The sequence below is a fragment of the Macaca mulatta genome, chromosome 10 (assembly GCF_049350105.2).
Source record: "Macaca mulatta isolate MMU2019108-1 chromosome 10, T2T-MMU8v2.0, whole genome shotgun sequence".
NCBI lineage: Eukaryota > Metazoa > Chordata > Mammalia > Primates > Cercopithecidae > Macaca > Macaca mulatta.
In genome coordinates this window covers 12,940,609-12,955,922 of record NC_133415.1, presented here as the reverse complement: position 1 = coordinate 12,955,922, position 15,314 = coordinate 12,940,609, and the positions used below count along the sequence as shown (strand labels likewise).

The following is a 15,314-nucleotide window of genomic DNA, read 5'->3' as shown; positions in this document are numbered from 1 at the left end:
ATGACAAAGCCCAAAAGGATTTTATATATACATAAATATAAACATGTATGTGTTTTATACATATTTTATGGGTTATATATACACATAAAAGTTAAATATAAATGTTTTACATATTAAATACTGTATATTATGTGTGTATATATATTTACACACGTATATATACACACACAGTCACGTTGTCACTTAACAGTGGGGATATACTCTGAGAAATGCATTACTGGGCGACTTGGTCATTGTGTGAACAGTATAGAGTGTACTTACACAGACCTAGTATACTCTGTGCTATACCTGACTACAGGCCTAGGCTACATGGGATAGCCTATTGCTCCTAGGCTATAAGCCTGTACAGCATGTTGCTGTACTGAATAATGTAGGCAACTATCACACTATGGTAAATATTTGTGTATCTGAACATATCTAAACATACACAAGGTACAGTAAAAATATAGTATAAAAGATAAAAAAAAGGCCGGGCGCGGTGGCTCAAGCCTGTAATCCCAGCACTTTGGGAGGCCGAGACGGGCGGATCACGAGGTCAGGAGATCGAGACCATCCTGGCGAACACGGTGAAACCCCGTCTCTACTAAAAAAATACAAAAAACTAGCCGGGCGAGGTGGCGGGCGCCTATAGTCCCAGCTACTCGGGAGGCTGAGGCAGGAGAATGGCGTAAACCTGGGAGGCGGAGCTTGCAGTGAGCTGAGATCCCGCCACAGCACTCCAGCCTGGGTGACAGAGCAAGACTCCGTCTCAAAAAAAAAAAAAAAAAAAAAAAAGATAAAAAAACAGTACAACTACATAGGGCACTTACAATAAATGGAGCTTATAATAAATGGGCATTTATAATAAATGGAGCTGGAAATTGCTCTGGGTGAGTCAGTGAGTGAGTGTGAAGACCTAGGACATTACTATACACTACTGTAGACTTTATAAGCACTGTACATTTAGGCTACACTAAATTTATACAAAAATATTTTTCTTTAATAATAAATTAACCTTAGCTTATTGTAACTTTTTTATTTTATAAACTTTAATTCTTTTAAACTTTTAAACTCTTTTGGAGTAGCTTAAAACACAAACACATTGTATAACTATACAACAACAATATTTTCTTTCTTTATATCCTTATGAGTTTTTTCTATTTTAAAAATGCTTCTTTTTTTTTCTTTTCTTTTTTTTTTTTTTTGAGACGGAGTTTCGCTCTTCTTGCCCAAGCTGGAGTGCAATGGTGCCATCTAGGCTCACTGCAACCTCCGCCTCCTGGGTTCAAGTGATTCTCCTGCTTCAGCCTCCTGAGTAGTTGGAATTACAGGCGTGTGCCACCACGCCCAGCTAATTTTTGCATTTTCGGTAGAGACGGGGTTTCACCGTGTTAGCCAGGATGGTGTCAATCTCCTGACCTTGTGATCCACACACCTCAGCCTCCCAAAGTGCTGGGATTACAGGCATGAGTCACCATGCCTGGCTTTTTTTTTTTTGAGATAGAGTCTTGCTTTGTCACCCAGGCTGGAGTGCAGTGGCACTATCTCGGCTCACTGCAACCTCCGCCTCCCAACTTCATGCAATTCTCCCGCTTCAGCCTCCTGAGTAGCTGGGATTACAGGTGTGTGCTACCACGCCCGGCAAATTTTTGTATTTTTAGTAGAGACAGAGTTTCACCATGTTGGCCAGGCTGGTCTTGAACTTCTGACCTCAAGTGATCCACCTGCCTCGGCCTTCCAAAGTGCTGAGATTATAGACGTGAGCCACCGTGCCCGGCCAATTTTTTTTTTTTTAACCTAAAATTTATTTGGTTAAAGATGAAGACACAAACACACACAGTAGCCTAGGCCTACACAGGGTCAGGATCATTAATATCACTGTCTTCCACCTCCACATCTTTGTCCCACTGGAATGTCTCTAGGGTAATCACATGCATGCAGCTGTCATCACCTATGATAACAATGCCTTCTTCTGTAATACCTCCTGAAGGACCTACCTGAGGCTGTTTTACAGTTAACATTTTTTTTAAATAAGTGGGAGTACACTCTAAAATAATGATAAAAACTGTAAGATAGTAAATACATAAACCATACCCAAAGAACACTGAAAATTAAATAATTAAATAAATAAAATATAAACCAGTAACATAGTCATTTATTACCATTACACCCGTATTGTGTACTATATTTTATATGATTGGCAGGCAACACAGTACGTTTGTTCACACCAACATCACCACAAACACGTGAGTAATGCGTTATGCTACGACATTATGAAGGCTAAGAGTCGCTAGGTGATAGGAATTTTTTAGCTCCTTTATAATCTTATGGGACCACCGTCATATATTCAGTCAGCTGTTGACTGAAATCAGCTGTTGACTGAAACATTGTTACGTGGCACATGACTGTATGTATGTATACACATACATACATGTATATATAATAGTCATTTTGGGCTTTCTCAGTTTTTCAGTCCAAATTGGAAAACCTTTTTTTTTTTTTTTTTGAGACAGAGTCTCGCTCTGTGCCCCAGGCTGGAGTGCAGTGGCGTGATCTCGGCTCACTGCAAGCTCTGCCTCCCAGGTTCACGCCATTCTCCTGCCTCAGCCTCCTGAGTAGCTGGACTACAGGCGCCCGCCACCGCGCCCGGCTAATTTTTTGTATTTTTAGTAGAGACGGGGTTTCACCGTGTTCGCCAGGATGGTCTCGATCTCCTGACCTCGTGATTAACTTCAGCACATAGCTGTCCAAGAGAGGCTTGCTATGACAGTTTATTTTACCAGCATTATTCAACACTGCTCAGTTCCACGTCACTGATGGATATAAGGACAGGTACCTGCCTTCAAGGAGCCATGAGTCTAGTAGAGAAGACAATGCAGAAACAGATAATCACCACACAAGGCAGGATAAGAGGGATTAGACATGCAGCTGGGAACCAAGTAGAGCTCCCTCTGGGATTGCAGGGATGGTGGCCCTTGGTTTGGGGCTGGATCAGAGAGGATTTGTTAATTGGGCAGGGCGGGGAAGGCAGAAGGAACACAGAGGCTTATTTGGGGAACTGCAAGTGGTTCTGCTGGAGAATTTTAATTTCAAAATTAAAGGAGAGAGGCCAAAAGGAACGAGTATTTGTTGAACACCCAATAATGATCACGATAGCCAACAAATGCTGCACTTACCATGTGTCAGGCACTGTTCTAAGTGCCTCCCACAGATTCATGCATCCACTCCTCACACAGATACCATGAGGCAGGAACAATTATCACCCCTATTTACATGATGGAACTGGGGCGCCAGGAGGTTAAGTAACTTGCCTGAGGCTCACGGTCTGGCACCAGTGTCCATTCTCTTAACCGACATGCTAAACCACTATATGGCAGGTCTGTATATTCATATCTTGACTTTATTTTCCTGTCATAAGTACACATAGGAGCAGCAATTAAGCCAGATGTACAGCACACTTCAGCCATTCACTAGCTGTGTGGTCTTGGGAATATTATCTAACCTCTCTGTGCCTTAGTTTCGTCATCTGAAAACCAAGAATAGTATTGACACTGAGTTGTGAGAATTAAATGGGTTAATACATATGAAGTATGTGGGCTCCTGTGTGGAGAATTAATTGGAGGGGCAAGAGAGAGGGCAAAGAGAATACTAGGAGAATATTGTATAACAGAAGTCCCAAGCCAGGAGTAATGGTGCTTTAAACAAGAAGACCCTCAATTTGAAAATGGGGTAAATTGTACCTCATTCACAGAGCTTTAGTGAGATGAGAATAAAACAGTGTGTAAAATATGCTTAGAAGTGTCCATGGTAAATGCTTTTAATTTTAAAAATTATGGATAATATCAAATATACACAAAAGTAAAACAGTATAATATTCCCATCACCCATCTTCAACAATTTTCAACATATGGTCAATCTTGTTTCACCTATACCTCCATCCACTTTCTCTCTCCCATATTATCCGAGTACAAATTCCATCAATCTTATAATTCCATCTGTGAATATTTCAGTATATATCTCTGAAATGTAATAACTCTTTAAAAAATATAATAACCATAATGCCATTATCACACCTAAAAATAATTTTATATATAAAATATTTAGGATTCAAATATCCATTTGTCTCATAAATGCCACATTTTATTTTATTTATTTATTTATTTATTTTTGAGATGGAGTCTCACTGTGTCGCCCAGGCTGGAGTGCAGTGGTGCAATCTTGGCTCACTGCAAGCTCTGCCTCCCAGGTTCACGCCATACTCCTGCCTCAGCCTCCCGAGTAGCTGGGACTACAGGTGCCTGCCACCATGCCCAGCTAATTTTTTTTTTTTTTTTTTTTTAAGTAGAGACTGGGTTTCACTGGGTTAGCCAGGATAGTCCCGATCTCCTGACCTCATGATCCGCCCACCTCGGCCTCCCAAAGTGCTGGGATTACAGGTGTGAGCCACCGTGCCAGGCTCAAATGCCACATTGTAAGTTTGTTTCAATGGGATCCAAACAATGTCCACATGTTGCAATTGATTGATGTCTTCTTCTTCTTCTTTTTTAGAGATGTGGTCTCATTCTGTCACCTAGGCTGGAGTGTGTAGTGGCATGATCATAGCTCACTGAACCCTCCAACTTCTAGGCTCAGGCAATTCTCTCACCTCAGCCTCCCAAGTAGCTAGGACTACAGGCGTATGCCACCTTGCCCCGCTACTTTTTACTTGTTATTTTTGTAGAGACGAGGTCCCACTATGTTACCCAGGTTGGTCTCACCTCCTGGGCTCTAGGAGTTCTTCCACCTTGGCCTCCCAAAGTGCTGGGATTACAGGCATGGGCCATCATGCTTGGCAACTGATGTCTTCTTTTAAATCTCTTTTAATCTATATATTTCCTCTCTCTTTTTCCCTTGAAACTTATTTGTTGAAAAAGATGAAACCATTTGCCCTGGAGTTTTCCATAGCCTGGATTTTGCTGATTGTATCCCCTAGGTGTCATTTACCATTTACCATGCTGTCCCCATCCTCTGTATTTCCTGTTATGGTAGTTGGGTCTAGAGTTCAGATCACATTCAGGTTTACTTATTTGTAAGACTATTTGATAGGTGGTCTTATGGTCTAACATCAGAAGGCATTTAATAGCTGTTTGTCTTTTGTGATGTAAGCAGCCATGGATGATCAACCTAGATCCATTAATTCATTGGGGGTTGCAAAATGGTGATAATTTAAGTCTATCATTATTTCTGAATTTATTAGGTGGATTGTTTCTAAAGACAAGCTTCTCTTCCTCTACTATTTGGTCACCTGGTAATACAGTTCATATGGGAATGGTAAGATAAATGCTTATTAAATTTACTTACCAGTTTTCAAAATAATGAGGTGGTTCCCTGGCATCCAATTAGTTTCTTCCTTTCCCCTTTCCTTTCCTTTTTTTTTTTTTCTTTTGAGACAGTCTCACTCCGTCACCTAGGCTGGAGTGCAGTGGTGCGATCTCAGCTCACTGTAACCTCCGCCTCCCAAGTTCAAGTGATTCTTGTGTCTCAGCCTCCCGAATAGCTAGGATTCCACGTGTGCACCACCATGCCTGGCTAATTTTTGTATTTTGGGTAGACAGGATTTCGCCATGTTGGCCAGGCTGGTCTCAAACTCCTGGTCTCAGGCAATCCACCCACCTTGCCTTGGCCTCCCAAAGTGCTGGGATTACAGGTGTGAGCCACTGCACCTGGCCCAGGTTATTTTTTTTCCATACATGGTCTTGCTCTGTCACCCAGGCTGAGTCCAGTAGCACAATCAGCTCATGGCAGCCTTGAGCTCCCAGGCTCAAGTGATCCTCCCACCTCAGCCTCCCTAGTAGCTGGGACTATAGGTGTGCACTACCACATCCGATGAATTTTTTATTTTTTGCAGAGGCAAGGTCTCATGCCCCATTTGGTCTCAAACTCCTGGCCTCAAGCAATCCTCTTGCCTTAGTCTCCCAAAGTGCTGGGATTACAGGTATGAGCCACCATGCCTGGCCTGTTGGTTTTTTAACAAAGCTTTATTGAAGTATAATTGACATATGAGAAACTGCACACATTTAAAGTGTGTTTAGGTGTGTATACACCCATGAGTCTTTCACCACAATCAAGATAGTAGACATATCTGTCACCCCCAAAAGTTTCTTTGGGTCTCTTTCTAACCCCTTCCAGCTTCCCTCCTATCCCCTCTCTAGCTATCCCTCCTGTTCTTCAGGCAATTGTGTGTTCTAAAACATACATTTCATCATCAATTCATAAGTAATTCAAAATCAGGACTATAGGATTTTAACTTCATCTCTTCTAGTTTAACATTTGAATTTATTTTCTTCCATGCTGAGAATATGGATTTTCAGCAACACTGGGGATGACAGAATTAGAATATCATACAATTACCCATTTGCTTTATCCCACATTACAGCAAATGCTTTTTAAATGTTAGTTACCTTTGATGCTCTACCCTCTTCCCTTATAAAGGGCAAATAATTCTTTCCCATAATTTTCCGTTCTAATATTTACAAAGAGCAGAGACAGGTTTTTTCATCATTAACATCCTGAGAGGCCTACAGTTCTGAGTCCTCAGTAATTTCTGGAAAGGGTCCATGCAGGGATGATCTTGGATTGTGCAACAAATGGTCCTGAGAGACAGAAATGCAGTTTGCCCTGGGCTTAGAAAACAAGGAGACCTTCTTGCTATATGGGGGCTAATGGTAGCAGCGGATAGGTAAACAGGCAATTACAATCTACTATGGTAACTTTTGCCATAATGGGATGGCACAGAATGCTGTTGGAGCATAACGCAGTGGAGCACTTGTGCCTACCTTGCTCCTGGTATATTAGGGAAGGCTCCCAAGGGGAGGGGACATTTAAGCAGGGTCCTGGAGGAAGAGCAGGAATTAGTGATGTTGGCAGTTAACAAAGAGGAGGGAGGAGAAGGCATTTTCAGGTACAGAAGCAGCAACAGACAAAAGGTCGAGAAATAGGAAAGTGTGGTTCCTAGAGAAACTGCAAATGAAGAGTTGACGACGACTGGGGTAGTAAAGGGAAGGCAAGAGAGTGCTCTGCTTATCTGTCCCACATGGTGCCTTGTACTTGGCAGGTGTTCAACATGTTCTGGTTTCAGAAAACTACACTTTTTTTTTTTTTGAGACGGAGTTTCACTCTTGTTACCCAGGCTAGAGTGTGACGGTACAATCTCAGCTCACTGCATCCTCCACCTCCCAGGTTCAAGCGATTCTCCTGCCTCAGCCTCCCGAGTAGCTGGGATTACAGGCACCCGCCACCACGTCTGGCTAATTTTTTTGTATTTTTAGTAGAGATGGAGTTTCGCCATGTTGGCCAGGCTGGTCTTGAACTCTTGACGTCAGGTGATCCACCTGCCTCAGCCTCCCAAAGTGCTGGGATTACAGGCGTGAGCTACCGCACCCGGCCAAGAAGAGCACACTTTATAACAACAATAACAACAATAACAATAACAGCTTGTGGCAATTACAAAATGAAAAGTACTGTGCCAAGAACTTTGCATAAATTATCTCATCTAATCCTCACAACAACCCACCTAGATAGGCGTTCCCCTTCTGCAGTCAAGAAAGCATGTTCAGAAAGGTCAAGTTGCAAAGCTACTATGCTGAGTCACACATCCATATGGTGAAGCAGGGCAGGGATTCAAAGGCCCAAATTTTCTCATGCCAAAGCCTGAGCTCCTTCCCTCTTACCTTTCCTTCATCCCCTTTTACATGGGTAATAGCCTCCAAGGGGGTCACCTAGAGTTCTACTCAGGATTCAAGTGAAGATGTGTATCTGAGGGATGAGCTATGTGTCCCAAGATCTGCTTATCTGCTGCTTGGTTTGGGCCAACAGCCATCTGCACCATTTCTTTCCTCTTGGCTGTGACAGGTGAACTGTTCTAGCACAGACCAGGTCACTGCCCTGTGCCTTGAAGCTCAAATGATAAAACCTAAGCCCCTCAGCCCAGCTGCTGGTCCTTTGGCAAACCAACCCCTGTGCCTGTGCCCCTCAGTGAAATATCTTCTGTCCCAAAGGGCTGCTGGCACACTGGCTTCACCTGTCTTGGTTTTTCTCAGATTCCATGCAGATCTCTATCAGAGCATTAATGCATTTACTGGTTTACACATCCTTCTCTTTCTTCCAGATTGTGAGCCTCATAAGGTCAGGGACTGTGTATTTATCTCCGTATTCACAGGGCCTGGTGCAGGGATGGTACAGAATAGACATCTAGCAAATACCTAATCATCCCCACCAAGCCCCAGTTTCTTCCTAGGAGAAAACGGAGGTAACAATATCCATCTTGTGGGGACACCAGGAAGGTTAACTGAGATAATGTCTAAACCAGGCTTAGCAGAGCATTCAGCACATAGTAAGTACTCAATAAATGACATCGCCTATGATTACTATTATATTATTATGCTATACAATAATAATAATAAGCCCAGGTGCGGTGGCACACTTATAATCCCAGTGCTTTGGAAGGACGAGACAGGAAGATTACTTGAAGCCAGGAGTTTGAGACCAGCCCGGGCAACACAGTGAGATCCCATCTGTACAAAAAATTTCTTAAAAAATTAGCCAGACATGGTGGCATACCTGTAGTCCTAGCTACTTGGGAGGCTGCAGTGGGAGGATCGCTTCAGCCCAGGATTTGAGGTTGCAGTGAGCTATGACTGTGCCACTACATTCCAGCCTGGACAACGGACTGAGATTCTGCCTCTGAAAAAATTAATGTTAAGTTAGTTAAAATTAATTAAAAAAAAATTTTTTTTTTGAGATGGAGTTTCACTCTTATTGCCCAGGCTAGAGAGCAATGGCACAGTCTTGGCTCACTGCAACCTCTGCCACCCGGGTTCAAACAATTCTCCTGCTTCAGCCTCTCAAGTAGCTGGGATTACAGGCGCCTGCCACAACGCCCAGCTAATTTTTGTATTTTTAGTAGAGACAGGGTTTCACCATGTTGGCTAGGCTGGTCTTGAACTCCTGACCTCGTGATCTGCCCACTTTAGCCTCCCAAAGTGCTGGGATTACAGGTGTGAGCCACAGCGCCTGGCCTAATTTAAATTTTTTTTTTTTTTTTTTTTTTTTGAGATGGAGTCTCGCTCTGTCGCCCAGGCTGGAGTGCAGTGGCCGGATCTCAGCTCACTGCAAGCTCTGCCTCCCGGGTTCACGCCATTCTCCTGCCTCAGCCTCCCGAGTAGCTGGGACTACAGGCGCCCGCCACCTCGCCCGGCTAGTTTTTTGTATTTTTCAGTAGAGACGGGGTTTCACTGTGTTAGCCAGGATGGTCTGGATCTCCTGACCTCGTGATCCGCCCGTCTCGGCCTCCCAAAGTGCTGGGATTACAGGCATGAGCCACCGCGCCCGGCCTAAATTTTTTAAATGAAAAAATTAATTTACATTTAAATCCTGACTTTGGCCATGGTAGGAGTGAACTTTAATATTCCTTGTCCCATGAACTGGGACTGACTAAATGTGTCCCTAGTTGCAGTATTATTTTTTTTGTTTTCTTGTGTCTATTTTAGATTAAATCAGACAACATGTGCATGCTTTACCTATAAAGTTTCTCTCAATTCTTGGACAAAGATTCACTCAAATGAGCTGGAAGGTGAGACATCAAGGATGAATACCTCCTTTTTCTGTGTTGCTTTTGACATCTTAGTGATCTCTGCCTCTCTGTGGATGAACCATAAAGACACCAACAGAAACATTAAAAAACCAGTTATGATCAAGAGAATGAAAAAGGGAATCCCCAGGATTATGTGAACAGTTTAGAAATTCACTCAGGTGAAACAGGTGAGAAGGCTGAGAAATGAAGGTGAAATTGACAGACTGTGTCAAGTGTCTGCATGAACTGGGAGATTTATACAACCAATGGATAATTCGGAGATGCACTGTGGTAAATACAAAAGAAAAAAAAAAAAAAACAAGCAAGAGAACAGGCAAATTGAGATAAATAAATAGACTCAGTTCCAGGGATATCAAGACTTTTACAAGAAAGGAAAAAATAACTATAGTACACTTTATGGCTCAGCTGGCAATAATGTTATGGTATCATTATGCTGCTTAGTGATCCAACCAAAATTACAATATAAACCCATTGGGAGGATGGGAGATGGGAAGTGTGTGCATGTGTGAGAGAGAGCCCGGCCCTCATCTTTCCTACTGAGAAGTCAATAGATAATGCCTAACATGGAAAAATCAAGAGGAAGCTGGGTGGGGCGCAGTGGCTCATGCCTGTAATCCAGGCACTTTGGGAGGCCAAGGCAGGTGGATCACCTGAGGTCAGGAGTTCAAGACCAGCCTGGTCAACATGGCAAAACCCCATCTCTATTAAAAATATAAAAATTAGCCAGGCATGGTGGCAGGTGCCTGTAATCCCAGCTACTTGGGAGGCTGAGGCAGGAGAATCACTTGAACCCAGGAGGTGGAGGTTGCAGTGAGCCAAGATCACGCCACTGCACTCCAGCCTGTGCAATAGAGTGAGACTCCGTCTCAAACAAACATACACACCACAAACAAAAAAGAAGAAGCTGCAGCAGTGTGGTATTTAGATATACAGTGGAGAAAAAATACCAAAATGATCAGTTAAAAAAGAGGAAAGTAAAAAAAAAATAGAGGAAAGTGTTGTGGGGGAAAAGGAAAAGCGGCCTAGAGGAGTGCAATTTTTTGTAACAAGCTTTGTAGAACTATTAATTTGATAATTTGATAGGCGCTTCTATTATGCTCCCTCTGAGCCTTTGCCCCCTGCTCCTCTAACCACTGGGCTTGCCGGCCTCTTTCCAATATGCCCTCCTTCCGCCTGGCAAACATCTTGTCTTTTCTAAACTCGGCCCATGGACATGACATCTGTAAAGTGTTTCTGTGTGACTCCCAGGCTTCTGCCTTCATTTTCCTCTGTCCAATACTTAGAGCATTTAATGTGTTGATACGTCTCTCTTCCCTCTACCAGATGGTGACTCCCTTGAGAACAGGGACTGTGTCTTATCTAGTGTTAATTACCCAGTGTCTACAGCAGAGAACTTCAGAAACCTTTCTAAACCTGGGCTTGCCGCTGTGTAAAATGCAGTGCATAATCCCTACTTCATATGGCTGGTATGAAAGTTTAACCTTTGTATGAGGTCATATTTGTAACGTACTTACCAACGTGCATTTAATAAAATACTGAGTGAAAGAGTAAATGTATGAATACATGTAGTGACCCAAGCACCAACTCTCTACTCCTGCTTTTCACTCAGCCTAGAAAAACTACAATGGAATCTTTCCCCTATGGTGAAATCGTGATTCCTATTTCTCAGTCTTTGGCCACAATTTTCTTATTTTCTTGTTCTTCCACTCCACCTCATAGCAGAAATATCACAGATTCTGTAGGCGCTTCCTGGTTCTAGGTTGCGGAGCTCCTCAGGGCTTGGTGAGTGGAAGGAAATGTTCAACTTCTGCTTCTCTTCTCTTTTCCTCTCCTCCTTTCCCCTCCTGTGGGTGAAACAAACAAATAAAAACAAAAATTAATTTACAAATGTAATTTCTTCAAAGACTGCATGTGAGCAGTGGCGTGGCCAGTGGTGATCCTTGTGTGCATGGAATATTGAGGGCGTGCTCCTGCCTCCAGAGAAAGTGGTCGAGTAGGACAGCTGGCATCCACGGCTTCCACATCCCCGGTGCCTCCACCCTTCATCTTTCACCAGTACTGACAGGAACACTGCTGCATGGGATCTGAGCTGGGCCCCACAAACCTCTAGGCAGCAAGCAGGTACTACCCCATTGGAGGTTGACATCCCTCTGGTGATGCTGAAAACCTGGATTGTGTTTTCTAACTCTGTGTTCCCTACTGCTTTACACCTCCAGATGTGAATCTTCAGAATATTAATGCTGGGCTATGGCATGGAGACTAGTCTCACAAGCCTAAAGGACTTCCTTTAATATTTCACGAAAGCATCACATTTCTTTCTTTTCCTTCCTTCCTTCCTTCCTTCCTTCCTTCCTTCCTTCCTTCCTTCCTTCCTTTCTTTCTTTCTTTGAGATGGAGTATCGCTCTGTCACCAGGCTGGAGTGCAGTGTCGTGATCTTGGCTCACTGCAACCTCTGACTCCCGGGTTCAAGTGATTCTCCTGCCTCAGCCTCCCAAGTAGCTGGGATTATAGGCATGTACCACCACGCCCAGCTAATTTTTTTTTTTGTATTTTTTTTTTTTTTTAGTAGAGACGGGGTTTCACTATGTTGGCCAAGATGGTCTTGATCTCCTGACCTTGTGATCCGCCCACCTTGTCCTCCCAACCTGCTGGAATTACAGGCGTGAGCCACCGTGCCCAGCCTATACTTCTTCTATTTAGGTTCACTGTCCTTATTTGGAAAGAACATGCTACAACTTGAAGGAGAAATCATAAGACATACTAAAAAGTATTTTGAAATAAAAACAAAAACATAACATAATAAAACTTATGGAGTAAAGCAAAAGCAGTGCTAAGAGAGAAATTTATAGCTATAAATGCCTATGTTTTAAAAAGAAGAAACATCTCAAATCAATAACTTCACTTTATGACTTATGGACTTAGCAAAAGAAGCACAAACTAAATCTGAAGCTGGCAGAAGGAAGGAGATTAAGATTAGAGCAGAGGACATGAAATAGAGAATAGAAAAAATAGAAGGTCAGTTGAAGGAAACAAAATGTTAGTTATCAATAAAATTAACAAACTGAGTTTGAATGACTACCAAGAAAAGGACACACATAGATGAAAATGGGAACATGATTACCGACCTTACAGAAATAAAGCTTGTAAGAGAATACAAATGCCAATAAATTACATAGCCTGTATGAAATGGAAAACTTCATAGAAATACACAAATTACCAAAACTGACTCAAGAAAAAAATAAAAATTCTGCATAGAATTATAACAAATAAAACAATTGAATCAATAATCAAAAATCTCCCTTTGAACAAAGAAAAGTGAAAGACTACAGGGCTTCATTTGTGAATTCTACCAAACCGTTAAGGAAGAATTAACACCAATTCTTCTCAAGCTCTTCCAAAAAATAGAAGAGCAAATAGTTTTTCATAGCTCATTTTATGGGGCCGGCATCATGCTGATACCAGAATTAGAAAAAGAAATGACAAGAAAAGAAAATTATAGACCACTATTCCTTAAGAATACAAATGCAGAGATCTTCAACAAATACTAGCAAACTGACTCCAACAGACTATTAAAAGGATTATACACCAGGACCAATGGGATTTACCCCAGGAATCTGAGGGTGGTTCCCCTCAGTGAAACACAAATGGATCAGGGTATAGAGCACAATAAAGGAATGAAGAGAAAACCCCACATAATTATCTCAATGATGCAGAGAAAGCATTTGACAAGAACCAACAGCATTTCATGATAATAAACACTCAGAAAAAATAGGAATAGAATGGAATTACTCTAACATGATTATGGACATTTATGACAAACCCACAGATAACAGCACACTCAATGGTTAAAGACTGAAAGCCTTTCCCTAAGACCAGGGACAGGACAAAATGCGTCCTTTCACTGCTAGTATTCCACTTTGTATCAGAAGCTCTAGACAGATAATTAGGCAAGAAATAAAAGGCATCCAAATTGGAAGTGAAGAAGTAAAACTATATCTACAGACAGCATGATTCTATATGTAGAAAATGCCAACACAGCAAGACCCTGTCTCTACAAAGAAATTTTAGCCAGGCGTGGTGGCTCATGCCTGTAATTCCAGGACTTTGGGAGGCTGAGGTGGGTGGATCACCTGAGGTCAGGAGTTTGAAACTAGCCTGGTCAACATGGTGAAACCCTGTCTCTACTAAAAATGCAAAGATTAGGCGGGTGTGGTGGTGCGTGTCTGTAGTCCCAGCTACTCAGGAGGCTGAGGCAGGAGAATCATTTGAACCTGGGAGGCAGAGGTTGCAGTGAGCCAAGATCACGCCATTGCACTCCAGCCTGGGTGACAGAGCAACTCTGTCTCAAAAAAAAAAAAAAAAAAAAAAAAAAAAAAGGGCTGGGCACCATGGCTCACGCCTGTAATCCGGCACTTTGGGAGACCGAGATGGGCGGATCACGAGGTCAGGAGATCGAGACCATCCTGGCTAACACAGTGAAACCCTGTCTCTACTAAAAATACAAAAAAATTAGCCGGGCATGGTAGCAGGCATCTGTAGTCCCAGCTACTCAGGAAACTGAGGCAGGAGAATGGCATGAACCCGGGAAGCGGAGGTTGCAGTAAGCCGAGATCGCACCACTGTACTCCAGCCTGGGCGACAGAGCAAGACTCCATCTCAAAAAAAAAAAAAAAAAAAAAAAAAAAGAAAAAAGAGAAAAAGAAGAAAGAGGTTATAGGTTTAATTATATTCCCCAAAAGACATGTTAAGGTTGTAAACCCCAATACCCATGAATAACACCTTTTTTGGAAATAGTCTTTGTAGATGTAATCAAGTTCAATGAAGACATTAGCGTGGGCCTTTATCCAATATGACTGCTGTTTTTAGAAGAATAGATGCAGACAGACATGAAGAAGGCCAGGTGATGACAGAGGCAGAGATTAGAGTGAGGCATCTACAAGCCAAGGACAGCCATGGACTGTTGGCAACCGCACGAAGCTAGGGAGAGGCAAAGGAAGACTACCCTGAACCCTGCAGAGGAAGCATGGCCCTGCTGACACCTTGACTTTGGAGTTTAGCCTCCAGAACTGTGAGAAAATAAATTTATGTTGTTTGAAAAAGAAAAGAAATATATATACAGATGCCAAGAGGCGAATAAAGAAAGATAAGAACATTAGAGGATCAATCCAGGAGGTCTGACAATTGACTATCATAGTTCCAGAAATAGCAAAGAAAATGAAGGGAATTTTCAAAGAAATAATACAAGCAAAAATCTCAGAATTGGAGGACTCTGCCCTCTGGACTGAGAGCACTCCCGACCTCAGTGACGCATATTAAGAAAAGGACTCATACCAAAGTATATCATTGGGAAACTTCAGGATACTAAGAATGAAGACAGGCCGGGCGCGGTGACTCAAGCTTGTAATCCCAGCACTTTGGGAGGCCGAGACGGGCAGATCACGAGGTCAGGAGATCGAGACCATCCTGGCTAACATGGTGAAACCCCGTCTCTACTAAAAAATACAAAAAACTAGCCAGGCACAGTGGCAGTCGCCTGTAGTCCCAGCTACTCGGGAGGCTGAGGCAGGAGAATGGCATGAACCCGGGAGGCGGAGCTTGCAGTGAGCTGAGATCCCGCCACTGCACTCCAGCCTGGGCTACAGAGCGAGACTCCGTCTCAAAAAAAAAAAAAAAAAGAATGAAGACAATATCCTAAAAGTTCCC

General features: G+C 42.7%; 1 protein-coding gene across 3 annotated transcripts in view; it reads right to left on the bottom strand.

Annotated features, from left to right (window-relative positions):
* Nucleotides 1-11,292: 11,292 nt before the first annotated feature.
* FAM227A (family with sequence similarity 227 member A) overlaps nucleotides 11,293-15,314 on the bottom strand; it is a 72,895-nt gene continuing 68,873 nt past the window's right edge. For 2 of the 3 annotated variants that reach the window (XM_028827703.2, XM_077949708.1), the window contains exon 17: nucleotides 11,293-11,454. Coding sequence is in view for 1 of the 3 variants with exons in the window: in XM_077949709.1 (XP_077805835.1) it covers nucleotides 11,383-11,460 (78 nt within the window). In the remaining 2 variants the exon portion in view is untranslated. Of the gene's footprint in view, nucleotides 11,461-15,314 lie in introns of all 3 variants that reach the window. The other variant, XM_077949709.1, reaches the window with a different exon arrangement.